This window comes from Prinia subflava, chromosome 4, assembly GCF_021018805.1.
Source record: "Prinia subflava isolate CZ2003 ecotype Zambia chromosome 4, Cam_Psub_1.2, whole genome shotgun sequence".
Taxonomy (NCBI): Eukaryota; Metazoa; Chordata; class Aves; order Passeriformes; family Cisticolidae; genus Prinia; species Prinia subflava.
In genome coordinates this window covers 26,284,644-26,299,575 of record NC_086250.1, presented here as the reverse complement: position 1 = coordinate 26,299,575, position 14,932 = coordinate 26,284,644, and the positions used below count along the sequence as shown (strand labels likewise).

At 42.6% G+C, this 14,932-nt stretch overlaps 1 protein-coding gene across 1 annotated transcript in view; it reads left to right on the top strand.

The window, feature by feature from the left end:
- The first annotated feature begins 6,940 nt into the window (after positions 1-6,940).
- UTP20 (UTP20 small subunit processome component) overlaps positions 6,941-14,932 on the top strand; it is a 63,685-nt gene continuing 55,693 nt past the window's right edge. Inside the window, exons 1-9 of the mRNA XM_063396203.1 lie at positions 6,941-7,092; positions 7,697-7,777; positions 8,881-8,947; positions 9,153-9,285; positions 9,754-9,942; positions 10,908-10,989; positions 12,053-12,190; positions 12,583-12,738; positions 14,331-14,477. Of these exons, the coding sequence (XP_063252273.1) occupies positions 7,048-7,092; positions 7,697-7,777; positions 8,881-8,947; positions 9,153-9,285; positions 9,754-9,942; positions 10,908-10,989; positions 12,053-12,190; positions 12,583-12,738; positions 14,331-14,477 (1,038 nt within the window). The 5' untranslated portion in view covers positions 6,941-7,047. The remainder of the gene's footprint in view (positions 7,093-7,696; positions 7,778-8,880; positions 8,948-9,152; positions 9,286-9,753; positions 9,943-10,907; positions 10,990-12,052; positions 12,191-12,582; positions 12,739-14,330; positions 14,478-14,932) is intronic.

The window sequence follows — 14,932 nt, the reverse complement described above, 5'->3', positions numbered from 1 at the left end:
CAAACTATCTTGGTTCACATCTTCTGGTTGGTGTTATTTTGCTATTTGTTTGCTTTAGGTGTACTGTGTAGGTACTTTGGTTATGCAGCTTGGCTCCTTACTGAAGGAGAGAGACAGGCTCTTCAGAAAGAAACTATTGCTTTGATATGCTCCCTGGAGGAGCCCATCTCTTTGCATTTTCTACAGAGGAAGCCTCTGGAAATACGCCTGCTAACTCTGCTGCTTCAAAATGCTCTGAAAAATTGTTGCCTGCCACTGCCCCAGTGACCTAACTAGCTTTTTCATTATTTTGATTTATTTTTTCATTCATAATCCAGAGTGTCTATCATCAGTTCTGACAACTTCCTTATTATCTGCCTCCCATTGTTCTTTGTAATTACTACTGCTAAATCCCCTATGCTCCCTCAATCCTTTCATCTCCACCCCCACCTCTTCCCATTAAGAAACCTTCTCCTCCCTCTCACACTTCTGCAAGAATCCCCTTCTTTTTGGACCCACAGTCCCATAAGGCATTTTCCCCAAAAATTGCTGTTTCCTATCCACTTCGTTCTTCCAATTTTTGAATGTCTCTAGGAACTGACTGCCTTTGCCTCTCTTTTAAACCCCTTTTTGATCATCTTCAGTTCTTCTTCTACTCTCTATCAAGGCTGCCCATGCTGAGATCACAGATGCTTACATTGCTTGGCAATGTTTGAAGGCGGTTATGCTCTATGTGTTTAATTGGTTTGTTTGTCAGACATCCTCAAAGCAACATCCATCACCAAAAGTAGATAAGGAAGGAAGTTTTTCCCTCAGATCCAACCATCTGCATCTGTTGACTTTGGCTTGGTTTATTTCTTCTGTTTTCCTCTATAACGTGAGATTTGTTGCACCTATTTCTGAAGCTATCTGGACATTCCAAATAGCAAATCCCTGGTTTTTCTGGAGAGTGGAAACACTGCCAGCATCCTTGGTCTCTCCCAACATGCTGCTGGGACACACTGTAGGTTTTTTTTGTCTCTTGTACTGCTGTCTTATGGCTGTTGCAGGATGCTAAGGTGGGTGGGGGGCAGTGGACATGTGTCATGTGGATGTTCATGACCAAACTCCATGGCAGGGGGACTTTATTAATCCAGGCACACTAAGACTTTTAAAAATATTGTCTGTTGCTTTAGTGTATTGCTATCCAGTGTTAGCACGTGCTCAAATAGACTACTGAGTGGTGTTTGATGAAAATGAGGATTTGGGGCTAAGGCAATGGGGAAGAAATAAAAACTTTAACATGCTTTTTTAAATAGGCAAAAAAAAAGTATTGACCCAGCATCATAAAGCCTCCACAGCTTCTGCACAGTCAGGTTAATACCACGTGATAGTGTTAGCAGTTTGCAAACGGTGAATAATGTGATGCACAAGGAAGCACAGCAGTAAAGGGCAGTCGAGGAGAAGCACTTTGGCTGCAGCTGGATTTAAGGGACTCTATCTCTTGGTCCAGCAGATGCTCTGTATCGGTACAGTACCATTAGCTGATCATCTTTTTAAAGGGGCTCATTTCATCTCACATCAAAAGAGGTGCTGGTGGGCACTCTGCAGGTGATCTTCCACTGGCTATGAACACCTGGTGAAATATAGGCCTCTGTGCATCCAGTAGCTACAGTCAGAGAGGTGAACTGCTCTCCTGTGACAAGTGCTTGCCCAGTTCAAGCAACCAGGACTTCAGCTGCTTCAGAGACTTTTGGGTTTTCTCTCTTATTTGGAGGTTGAGGCTCATTTCTTTTTCCTTTATTACTGAAGTGTCAGCCTCCACCTAGGTATCTATTATATAGGAATCTATTACTTCAGTATGTTTATCAGTTCTTTCAATAGTTCCTATTTGATCTGATCATAAATTAAGACCCACTAATTGCTATTAAAAGCAGTAGCAGTGTCCAAAAATTTGCTTAAATTTATGGTAAGAAGGGACAGCCCTTTTTTTTTTCTTAGTGTTAGCAACATCTCTACAGTTACAGCATCAATAAAATTTTTTGGTGGTTTTTTGGTTGGTTGGTAGGTTGGTTGGTATGGTTTGATTTTTTGGTATTTCATTAGGGGTTTTTTATATAGACCAATATTGGAAATTTCTCATGAATATCTATAAATTAGCAGCTGGTACCAGCAGCTTATGACACACTGGAAGTGCCAAGAAGGGCTGTTTTGTCTCTTGATGTTGTGTAAGTTCTTCCACTTTTCTAAGGTACCCACAAATATTTCATTCAACAGTACACATCAAAATTAGACTGTTTCCTAGCAGTCTCAGCTTAAGGGTATGTATGTTTAAATGTTTTTTCCTTCCAGTACACTGCAGAGCTGAGCTTATTAGAAACCTTAAGAGTTTCAGCTTTTGTACACTATGTCTCCTGGATCTGTGCGATCAGGAATGGATAACTGAAGTACTGACTCTATTGGAGAGCAAAGTGAGAGCTGCATGAATACTATGACAGTTCAAGCTTCAAATAAGAAAAAACAAAATAAAAGCAGCAAATTAATTAGCCAAAACATTGTCTACATACCAAACTTTTGTTCCATGAATGAGATGGATGCAGAGATATAGAACAGTACCACTTACTTTGTTCATTACCTTCTATTCCAAGCCAGGGACATACCATTCCTTTCAGTGAGCCTGGCCTTATTTTCCCCTGAATGGCATGCTGTAAACAGACTGTTAGTAGTCCCAGACACACGACACACAGCCTGAAATCCAGATGGCTTCGGTCAAATCAAAATGCCCTTCATTTTAATGGTGAATGTGAAATGCGGGAGAGCATTCACATCTCTTTTGGGGAACAAGACTCCATCCTGCCTTTTAATTTTTCTTTCCATATGCTATGATTCCTCTATGAATCCTCCTCCTGCTGCTTCTATTTCTGTTGCTTTCAACAAGGCTGTAGCCAGTTCTGCTGCTGCTGCTGCTGTGGCAGTGCAGTGGATGAGGAACAACAGCAGTAGCCACCACTTCACACCTCTCCTGTCCTGGGGCTATCTGTATACATGTGGTCTGTGCAGAAATCAGGCCCTTTTTCTTTCTAACAAATAAATTCTAAAACTTGCTTCATCACCCCCAAAAAAACACAAAAAACAAAAACAACCCCCAAACAACAAACAGAAGACCAAAGCCTAAAAAAAACCCCAGATGTGGGTTCCTACTGGGCAAAAAGGTGGTTTGAATCAAAATTGTACAAGGGATTGTGTTAATGATTTATTGGTGTGCACAGTCCCTGTGCTCTGGCTCTGTTTACTTCAAGAGATGGAGCTAGTGCAGCCCATCTATTTCAGCTCTGCAGCAGGACCCTGACTTGAAATAGATGAGTCACTGGCGTAGGTGTGTCAAGGGTTGAACCAGGTTGTCAGTGCCCCTTTTTTTGAGAAAAGTCCCTAAATTCAGGATATTTCAGACAGAAAATCTGGGATCTATATTCCAGATTTCAACTGGTTTCAGACTCCTTTGTTCCAGCTCTCTTTGAACAGCAAACCTAAGGATAGATGAAATTCTCCCCATGACTCAGCTAGCATTGACCTGGAGTTGCATTATTTGCAGAATCTCTATGCTTCAGGCATATTAGAAAAAATGTGGCCAAACAGTTCCACCAGATTGCAGAACAGGATTCCAGTATCTTGTCTGCTTTGATTTTGAAGTGCTCTCAACAACATCCTACATAATCTTGTGGGGTTTTCTTCCACAAGGTAAGGCAAAATGCCAGCTAGAAGCTGAGGAGGAAACTGGCAGTGAAAATATGCCATTGTGTTGCAAAGGGCTCATTTACTTTGCAGAAAAACTTTAAAAATATAGATCTGTATGCTTCAGTTGAAAGAATACAGCAAACTGCATGATACCCTTGTATAACCTCCTTTCAGCTCATGCCAGCTTCCCCCTACAGGGGGATTTTAAAGAGCTCCTGTGATGCAGTAGGTTTACAACCACATCCACCCCAGACCCTGCACCCCACTTGTGTTGTGACTCAAGACAGGCAAAGAGAAAGGCTTCTGGGTTCACAACCAGCTCAGATAACTCTTTAGTGACTTTAATACTGATTGAGCAACCTAGCTTTGGACAGCCAAGATTGGAAGTTGTTTGGTCTAATTCACAGTTGTTTCTGTTCATCCATCAGCCAGTTATATTTCATTTTGAAAGGGAAAATCCTCTCACAATATAATTACCTAGGCAAACTCCACCATGCATCTATGAATATGGTAGGAAAATGAAAATTTGATCTTACACCTGTGCACCTATGCAACCTACAACATCCTCTAGTTAAAAATAGGCTGAGCTGGCTGCTCATTGTCTTGTGTCAGGTAACATGTCCTTTAAGTCAGAAACTCAGTGTCATATGGGCTTCAGGAGTATGTACTGTGCTTGTGATTAATGCACATAAATATGACAGAAGTAGGGCAACACTAACCGCTTGGGTAAGGTGTATTTATGTAGTTATTGAGCCATGTCATGTGTGAGGCATCTACAGGGGCACTTGTAGATATGTATAAATGTAGATATATATGTAGATGTATATATGTAGATATAATGGGGCCATCCAGACTTTCAGAGACTACTAATTCTAGGATTAATTCTATTCTAACACAGATGTTTTGAGTATAAGAATGTGCCTAGATCTTCAGTGAATATAAAAGGAGCCTGAGCTTGATGTTTAAAGGCAGACACACGCATTGTAAACATGTAGGTTATCTGAGATGAATTCTACCCTGTGAGACCGTTTTGGGTTAAATATTGAGATATTTCACCCCAATTACTATTATTAGGCTAAACTACACATTACCAGAAGGTAAGCCTGCTTTGCTTCTACATAAAGTGGCTCTGACTCTTGCTGAATCCAGCAAGTAGATTTTGAACTTCGGGACTAAAAAGCTCAGAAATGGAGGAGACTCAGGAATCTTAGGCCTGTTTCAGAAGGGCGGATGGATTAAAGTCAGGGACTGGTGTCTATAGCCCACACCGGGTGTCTGAAGAAGTCAGATCTGCATTGGTGACTACTTTGGTAGAAATGCAGGCACTATTTTACAAAGGTTTCCTCTGTGTGCCTCTACAAGTATTACTACCAATAAGCCATTGCTCTTCAGAAGGCCTTCTTCTTTTAATTTTTAATTATGCCTTTAGCATAGATTTCTGAAGGAGAAATGCTGACAGGGACCATCAGATAATCACAAGGTCCTAGAGGTGGGGCCTGCCCAGAGATGGAAAAACCACATCTCTTTCTGGAAAAGCAAAAGAATAAGGCCTGAGGCTTGAGGCATTGTAGTCAGAGAGGAGTGTATGTAGTAAACATATTGTTAACATAGCTGCAGCTCATACACAAGTGGGGAAGGGCTCTTCTGGGTCACTGAACCTTGCCATCTGAGGCACTAGACCTACTGTCCTGGCCATACTGGTATTGATTCCTGGGCTACTAGCCTGAGGCTCATTCAGATGTACCTCCAAGAGCAGTATTCAGTGCTGGCTGAAATGCAGTCCATGAGTAGCTCCTGCAACCAGAAACTCTCAGGAACATCAGCAACTGCAGGTCTACGCTGTCTCAATCTTCTGAGAAATTTCCAGTTTACAAACAAAAAAAAAGCATTTTTAGCCTTTTAAAAACTTCCTCTAATGTCTTGTATTTTTGCTGATGATGACTTCTGCAACAGGCAGAGCACACCTGAGCTCTTCTCCCCATTACTTTACATGTTAGATTTTGCTCATTTCCTTGGATGATTTTGTAGTGCACAAAGTTCTATAGCTCTGCTATAGATGCTATTCATAATGAAAAAAAAAGATCTTTTTTGTACACTATTATTCAATATGTAGGAGACACAGATACTAATCACTTCTAGAGGGTCATTTGTGCTCTTAAACAGTTGCATATTGGTGCCTAAGCTCTTGTTGATCTAGACCTCTCAACAGGCATTCAGCTGCACTTTCTGTGGAGATACTTGGCCTTGAAATCATTCAAGCCAACCATTTTTCAAATGCCTAACTAGGGATTCCCTTCCCACCTAACGCAAACGCCAGAAGTCCTTTCTATTCCTACAGCAGGAGAGCAAGGTTTAAAGCTAACAGCTGTCTCAGTAGCTCTGCTCCACAGGTGCTGAAGCAAGCACGTTCCCCTACCTGTCCAGATGACTATCAACTAATGGCTTACCGCCTGGTCTGCCTGTGGGCAGCCTTTCTGGATGCACCTGGCAGTGTTTAACCTGTTGGGTCTGTTCGAAGTTGTGGGTCCCTACGTGCTCCTAATCGTGAACTTCAGCCGTGCTCAAATCTACCTTTATGTCCCGCCATCTGAAAAACCTGCAAGCCTGGTTTCTGAAAGTGGCCTTGAGCTGCCTGTAGCAGGCAGGACAGGCAGCCTCGGCAGCCGAATTCTCAAGCTGTGCAAGACGCAACCTCGGACGGTGGCGTGGTTCTGAGCTGTTTGTTCCACACCAAAGCTCCTTCCAGCCTCAAGTTCATCTCCCACCTCACTCACACGTCCTTCCTTCTCGTCCCGCAACGGCAGCCGCAGGCAGAAAGCTCCCGCAAGCCGTGGGATTGCTGGGGACGACCAGTCCGGAAACATTTGCTCTTGTGCGAGGACTTGGTTTGCACGTACTTTGTCTGCGATGAATGTTTTTGCGTAAGTTGTTGAGGTCCGAACAAAAATCACTACTAAGATCAGGGAGCTGGGCAGAGGCCGTTTCGGGACGAGCCATCAATGCCGCGCTGTGGGCTCCGCGCCGCCACATCATTCTTTCGCCACAGCATGGTCTTCCCTGGGCACCGCCGCAGCCTCCCCCGGTACCGAGGGGGCCCGGCCGCCCTACACCAGAGCGCACAGAAAACAGCGAAGCGGAGCTGCTCTGCCCAAAGCTCTCAGCGAACCGCCGCTGGCGGCCGAGGTGAGATGGGCCGGGCGCTCCCCCCGCTCCGGGCGCAGCTGCCGCCCAGCGCCGCCCGCCCCTTCCGCCGGCGGTCCCGCCCCGCTCCCGGCAGACCGTGCCCGGCATGGCGGCGCCCGCCGTATAGGGCCACACGTGCGGGACTCGCTGTGGGGCCCAGCCGCCGCCACCATGAAGAGCAAGCCCTCGGCCCACAAGTCGGGGAACACGCACCGGGTGAGCGCCCGCCCGGGCGCGGCTGCTGGCCGCGGGAAGGGAGCTGAGGCTTCCGCTGTCGGTGTTAGTTCAGTGGTCGTGCCCGCCTGCCGAAGCGGCACCGCGGCCGGAGACGTGAGGGCGGGCGGCGTGGCAGGATCTGCTCAGGGTCCCGGCCGAGCTGGCGGGGCCGGAGGGCGGCTGTGCCCCGGAGCCGGCACTCCGTCAGCCGGGTCACCGTCCTTGGCAGGCAGCAGCGCACCGCCGCCCTCGTGTAGGAAGCGGACATAATTCAATGGAATTAGCCGGAGCGTTGTTTCAGGAAGGCTGAGAACGGGGCAGTTTGCCGAAATCTGGGTAGATTTCTCTGCGTCGCTTTCATCGTGTTGCGCAGACGTGTGGGCTAGGCGCCTCGGTTTTGCAGGTTGAGGGGGATCAGTCAGAGGGTGAATCCTGCTCCTGGATGTTTTGCCTTGATCTTCTTGTACGGCTGATGTTGGGCAGTATTATCTGGCAGCCTGTCTTTAGAAGTGGGGTTTCAGTTTGCAGTGTGTGCGCGCTATCGAGAGAGCTTTAGAGGGGCTGTGCTCAGAATTGAGCAAGAAATATGTCCTTTTTTTTTCAGTTTCTTACCTTTTCAGAGCGCCTCAGCAACATTAATATTGATATTATTCATCGGATTGACAGAACTGGAAGCTATGCTGAGGTGAGAGCAGCAATTATGATTATTTTCTGAAATCACATCATAAGTAGATACACTGCATGAAGGAGTCACTTAAGAAATTTATTTAGAAGGAAATTGGAAGAAGATCTTGCAAGAACTGCTTTTCCTGGAGCCTTTCATGCTTTGTTCCCTTTTACTTTTTTGCCTAGTTTGCAGTATTGCCATAGAGGCATTTTGACAGTACCACCCTCATGTCTTCCATGTGGCTGCTGGGTCTGTTTCTGAATATGAAAGATGCTGCTGTGTCATTTAGCAGTCCTAAGACCAGACTAAGAAAGACTTGCAGGCGCTGAGTAGTTTCAATAGAATCAGAAATTTGAAAATCATAAATTGGAAGAGACCTCTAAGATTCTAGAGTCCAACTGTTAACCTAACACAGTAAAGTTCATTGTTAAACCATGTCCCTAAGTGCCACATCTACACATCTTGTAAATGTTTCTAGGGATGGTTACTCAGCCACTTCTCTGGGCAGCCTCTTCTAATGCCTGACCACTCTCAGTAAAGAAATTTTCCTTAATATCTAGTCTAAACCTCCTCTAGCACAACTTCGGGCCATTTCCTCTTGTTCTCTTACCTGGGAGAAGAGATTGACACCCACATATTGGCACCATGTGTGTAAAGCATGTGCCTTTATGGATCACAGGGACCATTTCTATGTGTCATATACATCATCATTATGATTACTGCGCTTTGCAGGTTATTTGCACCTGGCCTACTGGACTTTTCTAAACTTCCCACTCGATAGCTGTGAGGATGACAAAAGAAATCTCAGGGCATTGTGCTGGGTGAACTCTGGCTCAGCATCTTAGATTGTCAAGGCCAGTCAAAAGAGGTATAAAAAGCAATTAAGTAATTAAGTAAACAAGACATGTTACCAGAAAATATTTTCAAATATGTTTTGAATTTTGAAAGAAAGACTTATTTTCAGGGAAACTCCATAGCACCTGTTGAAATTAGTCACTGAGATTTCTTAGAATATTCTTGAAATGTTTAAGGTAGTTGATGGTTGTCTTTATTGGAACCTCTGATCTTTACAAGACACATTCATTAGGGTTGGTAGCTATTCTTCATCTTTGTTTTGGCAGGAGGTCGAAACCTACTTTTTCGAAGGACTGCGGAAATGGAAGGAACTGAACCTCACTCAGCATTTTGGTACGTCATTTATATTCATGTTTTCTGCTTTCCTTAGACTGCTGAAATATTTTTTTTCTTCATCCAGAGCCCAATGGGAAATTATTGACTGGTTTTTGGACTGGGCTCTAGAGCACTGTTATTCTAACACCCTAAACATATATGTTCACCAGGGACTGGTAGAAAACTGGTAGTTTTCAGGACTTCTCTTCTGTCATTTGAACAGTGCAATTCTACAATGAAGTGGCCAACAAATGCCAGTCCTTCAACCAGCTGGTTTATTACCAAAGTGCTGTTGTGCAGAGCTTGAAGACACATTTGCAAGTCCAAGGCAGTCTTGCTTACCAACCCCTATTAAAGTAAGTATATGATCACAAAAAGTAGTTGTAAGCTTCGATGGTATTACAAGTAAACCTGAGTCCTGTTGTAAGTGTTCTTTATCTTTACTGTGACTGAAGAAAATAAGCAATGAGGTGTCTAAAGTGGTCATATTACCCTGGTAGAACTTCGTGACTCTTAAGTCTTCAAAAAAATATAGTTGAGACAAGGCAAACAAATTAGCTGGAGTGCTTACTGAATGTCACACAGTATATTAATGTGCTTTGTTTGATGTTAATCATTTGTTGTTTACTGCTTGATTTTTTGAAAATCTTAAGATTCTTGCCATCCAAAGCTGCCTAATAGGTGATACTTTTTTAAAAGCGAGAAGTAAAAGTGATGCTGCCTTTCTTTCCAAAGAGATTGTGCTGGATTATGCAATGTTTGGCTGGATTTTTGTTGATTTGTTTTTGAAATGCTCTAACACTGGTGTATTTTCTGAAACACAGTCTAGTGGTGCAGCTGGCTCGAGATCTTCAGGCTGACTTCTATCCTCACTTTCATGACTTTTTCCTGGCCATCACTAAGTTATTGGATACGCAGGACACAGAGCTGCTAGAATGGGCTTTTACCTCTCTTTCCTATCTCTACAAGTATTTGTGGAGATTGATGGTAAAGGACATACACAACATATACAGGTAAAAACCATATTTAATGTCTGTCTTGATCAACAGTTGCAAAATGCTGTAGAAATGTAAATGAATACATGGTTTAATGCTTCAGTCAGCTTTTCTCAGAGAGAAATTTGCCAAGCTCCAGGGAGTTACCAAATGAAGGGACTTCTGGGCCTGGGGAGTTGCTGAGTTGCAGGTGCTTGAAGGCTGATTTCATATGTGCTTGCTGTGTTTTTAAACCTTTCCCAGGTGTCTGCTTTTGGCAGCTCCTGTAGACTGACTGAGCATGTGGCCTGACCCAGTGTGACCACTTGTTCAATCTTAATTGCTGATGTAGCTGGGCTCTTTCTTTTGACATAGACAGTAGTTCCATGTTTCTTCTTCCTAATTTCAGTTTGGAACAGATGGAGCAAAAAACTGGTTACAGATTTCCTCCCCAGCCCCGGCTAAGCTGTCAAACATATTGAAAAATGATCTGCTCAATTTGAGAGAATCTGAGGCACCACTGCCTCTGCAATGAATCTGTGATGAGCCACCTGCCACAGTTACTGATACTAGCAAACTGCAAATATTTATCAGCCTTGCAAGCTGAGTATTTCAAAACCTTTAAGTGTACAGGAGAGCCTGTTGGTTCAACTGAAATACAAATCTGCCATATAAATCAACTTTCATTTTACTTATTGCTGCTAAACATATATGTTGAAAATCTTGATGCTGCAGTGTATCTGTGTGGATCTGCAGATTTGAAAGGTATTTCTGGTTGTGATTTAATTTGCCTGTCACTGTCATTTGACCTTCTTTGCAAAATTATTGTTCTTTATTCAGGGACATTGGAAAAGAATCTAGATGAGGGAAGGTATTGGCCATCTCTAGAAGGACAGGTTCTTAGTATTTGTAAAAAGTAACATAAACTGGAAACAATTTTTTAACCAGCTGATGTCAATTCTTGCATTGCTCCTAAGACAATGGATTATTTTGTGTCTTTGTAGCCTGTACAGCCCACTGCTGGCTCACCACAAACTCCACATCAGAAACTTTGCTGCTGAAAGTTTTGTCTTTCTCATGAGAAAGGTGAGTGGGATGTTTGTACTTTGGTGCTATCTTCATTTTGAGGTGATTTTTATATTCAATGTGCAATATTAGGTTTTCTCCAGAGAAGGGTTAACAAAGCCTGAACTGGCATACAGCATGTCCTGAGTTGTCATTTTTTTGTCATTTTGTTGGGATTTTTTTTGTCATCCTGAGAATGTCATGCATTCTATGTCAGTAGTGTCAAATAGAGGCTTTAACACTCTCTGTTTAGAGACATTAAACTAAATTTGTGTGGTTGCTTTATCTAAAATGACTAGAAATAGTAATCCTGCAGAAGGGAAGTTTGAATTTGTATATGCATATTTGCCCACTGGCTTTTTCACGAATACTTAAATGCCTTTGTAGAACTGAAATTCTTGTGACGTTTTTGTGCTCCTGAAGATCACTGTATGTTACATTCCCAGACAGATCAGCCAAGATCAGACAGCAGCCTTTCACGGAGCAAGGAAAGGAAGTGGTTGTTGGGTTTTCTTTAGTCAAAACATACAAAAGCCAAGATTCTTTAGACTGGTTAGCAAGTTTGAGTATCCTGATTTTTGTCCTAAGTTGAGAGGCCTTGATACAGCATGCTCATTTGATTGTTTGTTTTTGGAAATTTCTGAACTTTAATTCAAATCCTCAGAAACTGAGGTGTTTAAAATATTGGACCAGAAGACCCTGCAGTATTCTCAAGTGTGGTTCTAATTTCAGATGACTAGGTTCTGTGTTCAGCTGATCCACATCTCTTTCTCGTCAGGACAGGGACTTCTTTTGTTTCAGTTGTGACCAGTTTAACAGTGCACTTATGCACGTGTTTAAAATCATGAGAAGAATCAAACCCATATATATCAGCTGCAGTGTGTACATTCTGGGAATGTAGGAGCTGTAGTGACTAAGTAGCTGATCAAATTTCTTCTTTGAATTTCCTTGTGTGGTCACAGAAGTAATGAGTTTGAGGCAGGACTAGGAGAACAACATGGTGCTGTGGAGCCTTTTGATTGCCTCTATCCATCTGGCAGCTATGAAGAGAGGATAACGTTTGTTTTCTCCTTATGTTTTGTAGGTTCCTGATAAAAATGATCTCTTTAATTTAATGCTCCATGACCTGGGAGAGCACCCCGAAAAGGTGGAAGGTGTGGGACAGCTGCTTTTTGAGATGTGCAAGGGTGTTCGGAACATGTTCCACTCTTGTGCAGAGATGGTAAAGACAAGATTGCTGCTTTAACTGTTACTGTAACAGGCCTTAGGCAGTGCTCACTGAAACCATCGAGTGTTTCCTCATTCACCTCAGTGGATCCTTGGTGATAAGAATATTGGTGATTACTTAGTAGGATCTGAAAGCCTTTTAAGAATATTCTTTGAGACAGGAAGTTTGTTTTAAATAATTCCTTTGCAATATTACTGTATGCTGAAATTATACTTCTTAATGATATTTCAGATGTTAGAAGATAACCTTTTTTTTCCCCCCCGTAGTCATTCTAGAAAGAATTTAAATCACTGGAGTATTTTAACAATACATTGCGCTAATTAGTTTTAGGATTGTTAGATTTATTTTCTAAGTGTAAGAATGTGATATGCTCTTTTCCTGTGCAGGCTATGAAGTTAATTCTGTTGAAGCTTGGGCCTATGACTGAAGAAGAAATTGAACTACCATGGCTGGCTGTTGGAGAAGCCTTCAAGCAAATGATCAGATCAGCTGCAGTGCATATCCATAAGGAGCATTTTGACATAGTCTTCAAGTGCCTGGAGGTACACTTATTATTTTTCTTCTTACTGTTATTTTTTTATTCATGAATGACTGAGAAAAATTCTGCACTTACTGAAGAAAGTATTGGTGTTTTATTGGACCAGAACTGGGTTTTTTTCCTGCTTTGGGAACATAAAATACAGAGTCATGGGAAAAGTTCCACCTTTCTTTTCTAAGTTCAGAGTTATCCTGGTGGCTGTTTTGTGAGTGAGAAAGGAGCTACTGTCAGTGAGACTCAGAACTCAATCCTATGGCTGGGCAAGGATGGTTTGTACAGTCTGCCATTTCACACACTGCAGAACCCTTGCTGGAATGTAGTGCTTGTTTTATGTTGCTGAACTATTGGTGGTTCAAAACCACTTTATACCAGTAAAAGGATAGCTTTTTGCCCTGCAGATCTTTTTAAAGCAAAGAGTTGGGTTAAACCTGAAAATCCAAGTTTGAACCTTGCAGCCAAGTACTGAAAATCAGAATGTTTTCCATCTGGATGTTCCTGTGTTGCTGCTTGGGAGTTACAGTCTGGTTTGAAGGAGGACAGCTGAGTGCTGTGGGCTGAGCTGTGATGGATTAGGGTGATGTAGAACAACCTCCAGTGGCACAGCCTGGCAGTGTGTTTTACTTACCTGACCAATATTTAAAAATTTGCAAACATCTGGTATAGGGGGATTTGCTAAGGGGGATTGAAGCCTCTTGCAGCTGACAACAGACTGTCCTCAGGGGGATGAAATGGGAAACTCCATGAAATGGTTCGCATGAGCTTTTTTGGGGTAGTCCTTCCAATATGGGTAAATAATTCCTCTTGGTTCCTTCTTAAGACTGTTTTCCTGTAACTAACCAGTTTCCTAGGAAATCACATCCTGTTCCTCTGGCTTCACTCAATATGATAAGCAATTTTTACCTGACTGTCATTAGCTACAGATTTGTTTATCACTGAATGTTGTGTATCCCTGAGGTTTCTTTCACTCAGCATCTACAGTTGTTATGAAATCTTGGAAATTTGTGACACATTTACTTTTATTTTTAGTGGGGCTTTTTCTTTTACCCTGGAAACTGGTAGATGCATGGGGATATCTTGCTCAGAGGGAAATACTCATGTAGTCTATGATAGCTGTCTAAATTGGGTTCAATTTGTTGGATCAAGGATAGGCATTTATATCTTCTGAACAGAAAGAGACGCTAATGTCAAATGTACATTATATGAGAAATCTTTCAGCATCCACATTAGCAAAATGACACATAAAGTGTGAAAGTACCTAAATTCTGATAACTCCAGCGAAAGCTGGTTGCTTCCAAGCCACTGTGAGTGTGGAGCCCAATATTTCTCTTTTTTATTTTGTAAGTCAAGTGTCGGCCTCTCTGAAGACCCTAATTTTAGGAGTTCCTTGTGTTTCTGTACAAGGAATCTGGGATGTGTTTTTACCTAGGGGAAATTTCACAGTGTTACTGCACAGTTTAATTTGTGGAATATGTATGAGAGAGCCAACAATAGTTTGTTGGGCAGGTGATTCTTTAGAAGGTCCTTCAAATAGCAGTAAATGAAACAGAGTCTGTTCATTTATCTGAAGCATTTCATTTCCCTATTTTATTTAAACAGGAGTCACTCTTAGATTTGCAGAGGAAAATAACTAAGGTCAACTGCTCTTTGGCTTCAGAGCAGACGGAAAGGATTCTACAAGCTTATCTGATCTTAGTGGAACATGCAAATGGATCTAAAATCTCACTGCCTGAAGATGTCTGTCAGGTAGGTCAGACTGTCACTTAGATGTGTCGGAGAAGGATTGCTTGAATATGGAAGAGGTGTGGTCAGCTGAAGCGTTTGTACACATTTCTGATGCATCATTGGCCTTAGGATTTGAGTTGAATGAACAGAGATATGTATTTTGAGTACTGCTACCTCTCTGATCCTGTGAGATTTTACCTCTGTATCATAATGCTAGTGTAGCCCAATTTTAAGTGATCAATGAATGGGGAAAATGGGCTACTGCTTCCAAACTCTGTTCCTGCCACTGTGGAGGAGACCCCCCCATATCAGTGGTATAGAGCAATTCTGCTGGATTCACATACATTTTGACCCCACTGGGATAGATTTAGGGCCTTCAAACTTCAGTGGGACTATTAGGATTCACTTCTGTGGGCTGAAGCTTAGAACTCTGCACCCTCCTGGTCCAAGGACTGTCCAGGCCATTCAGATGATAA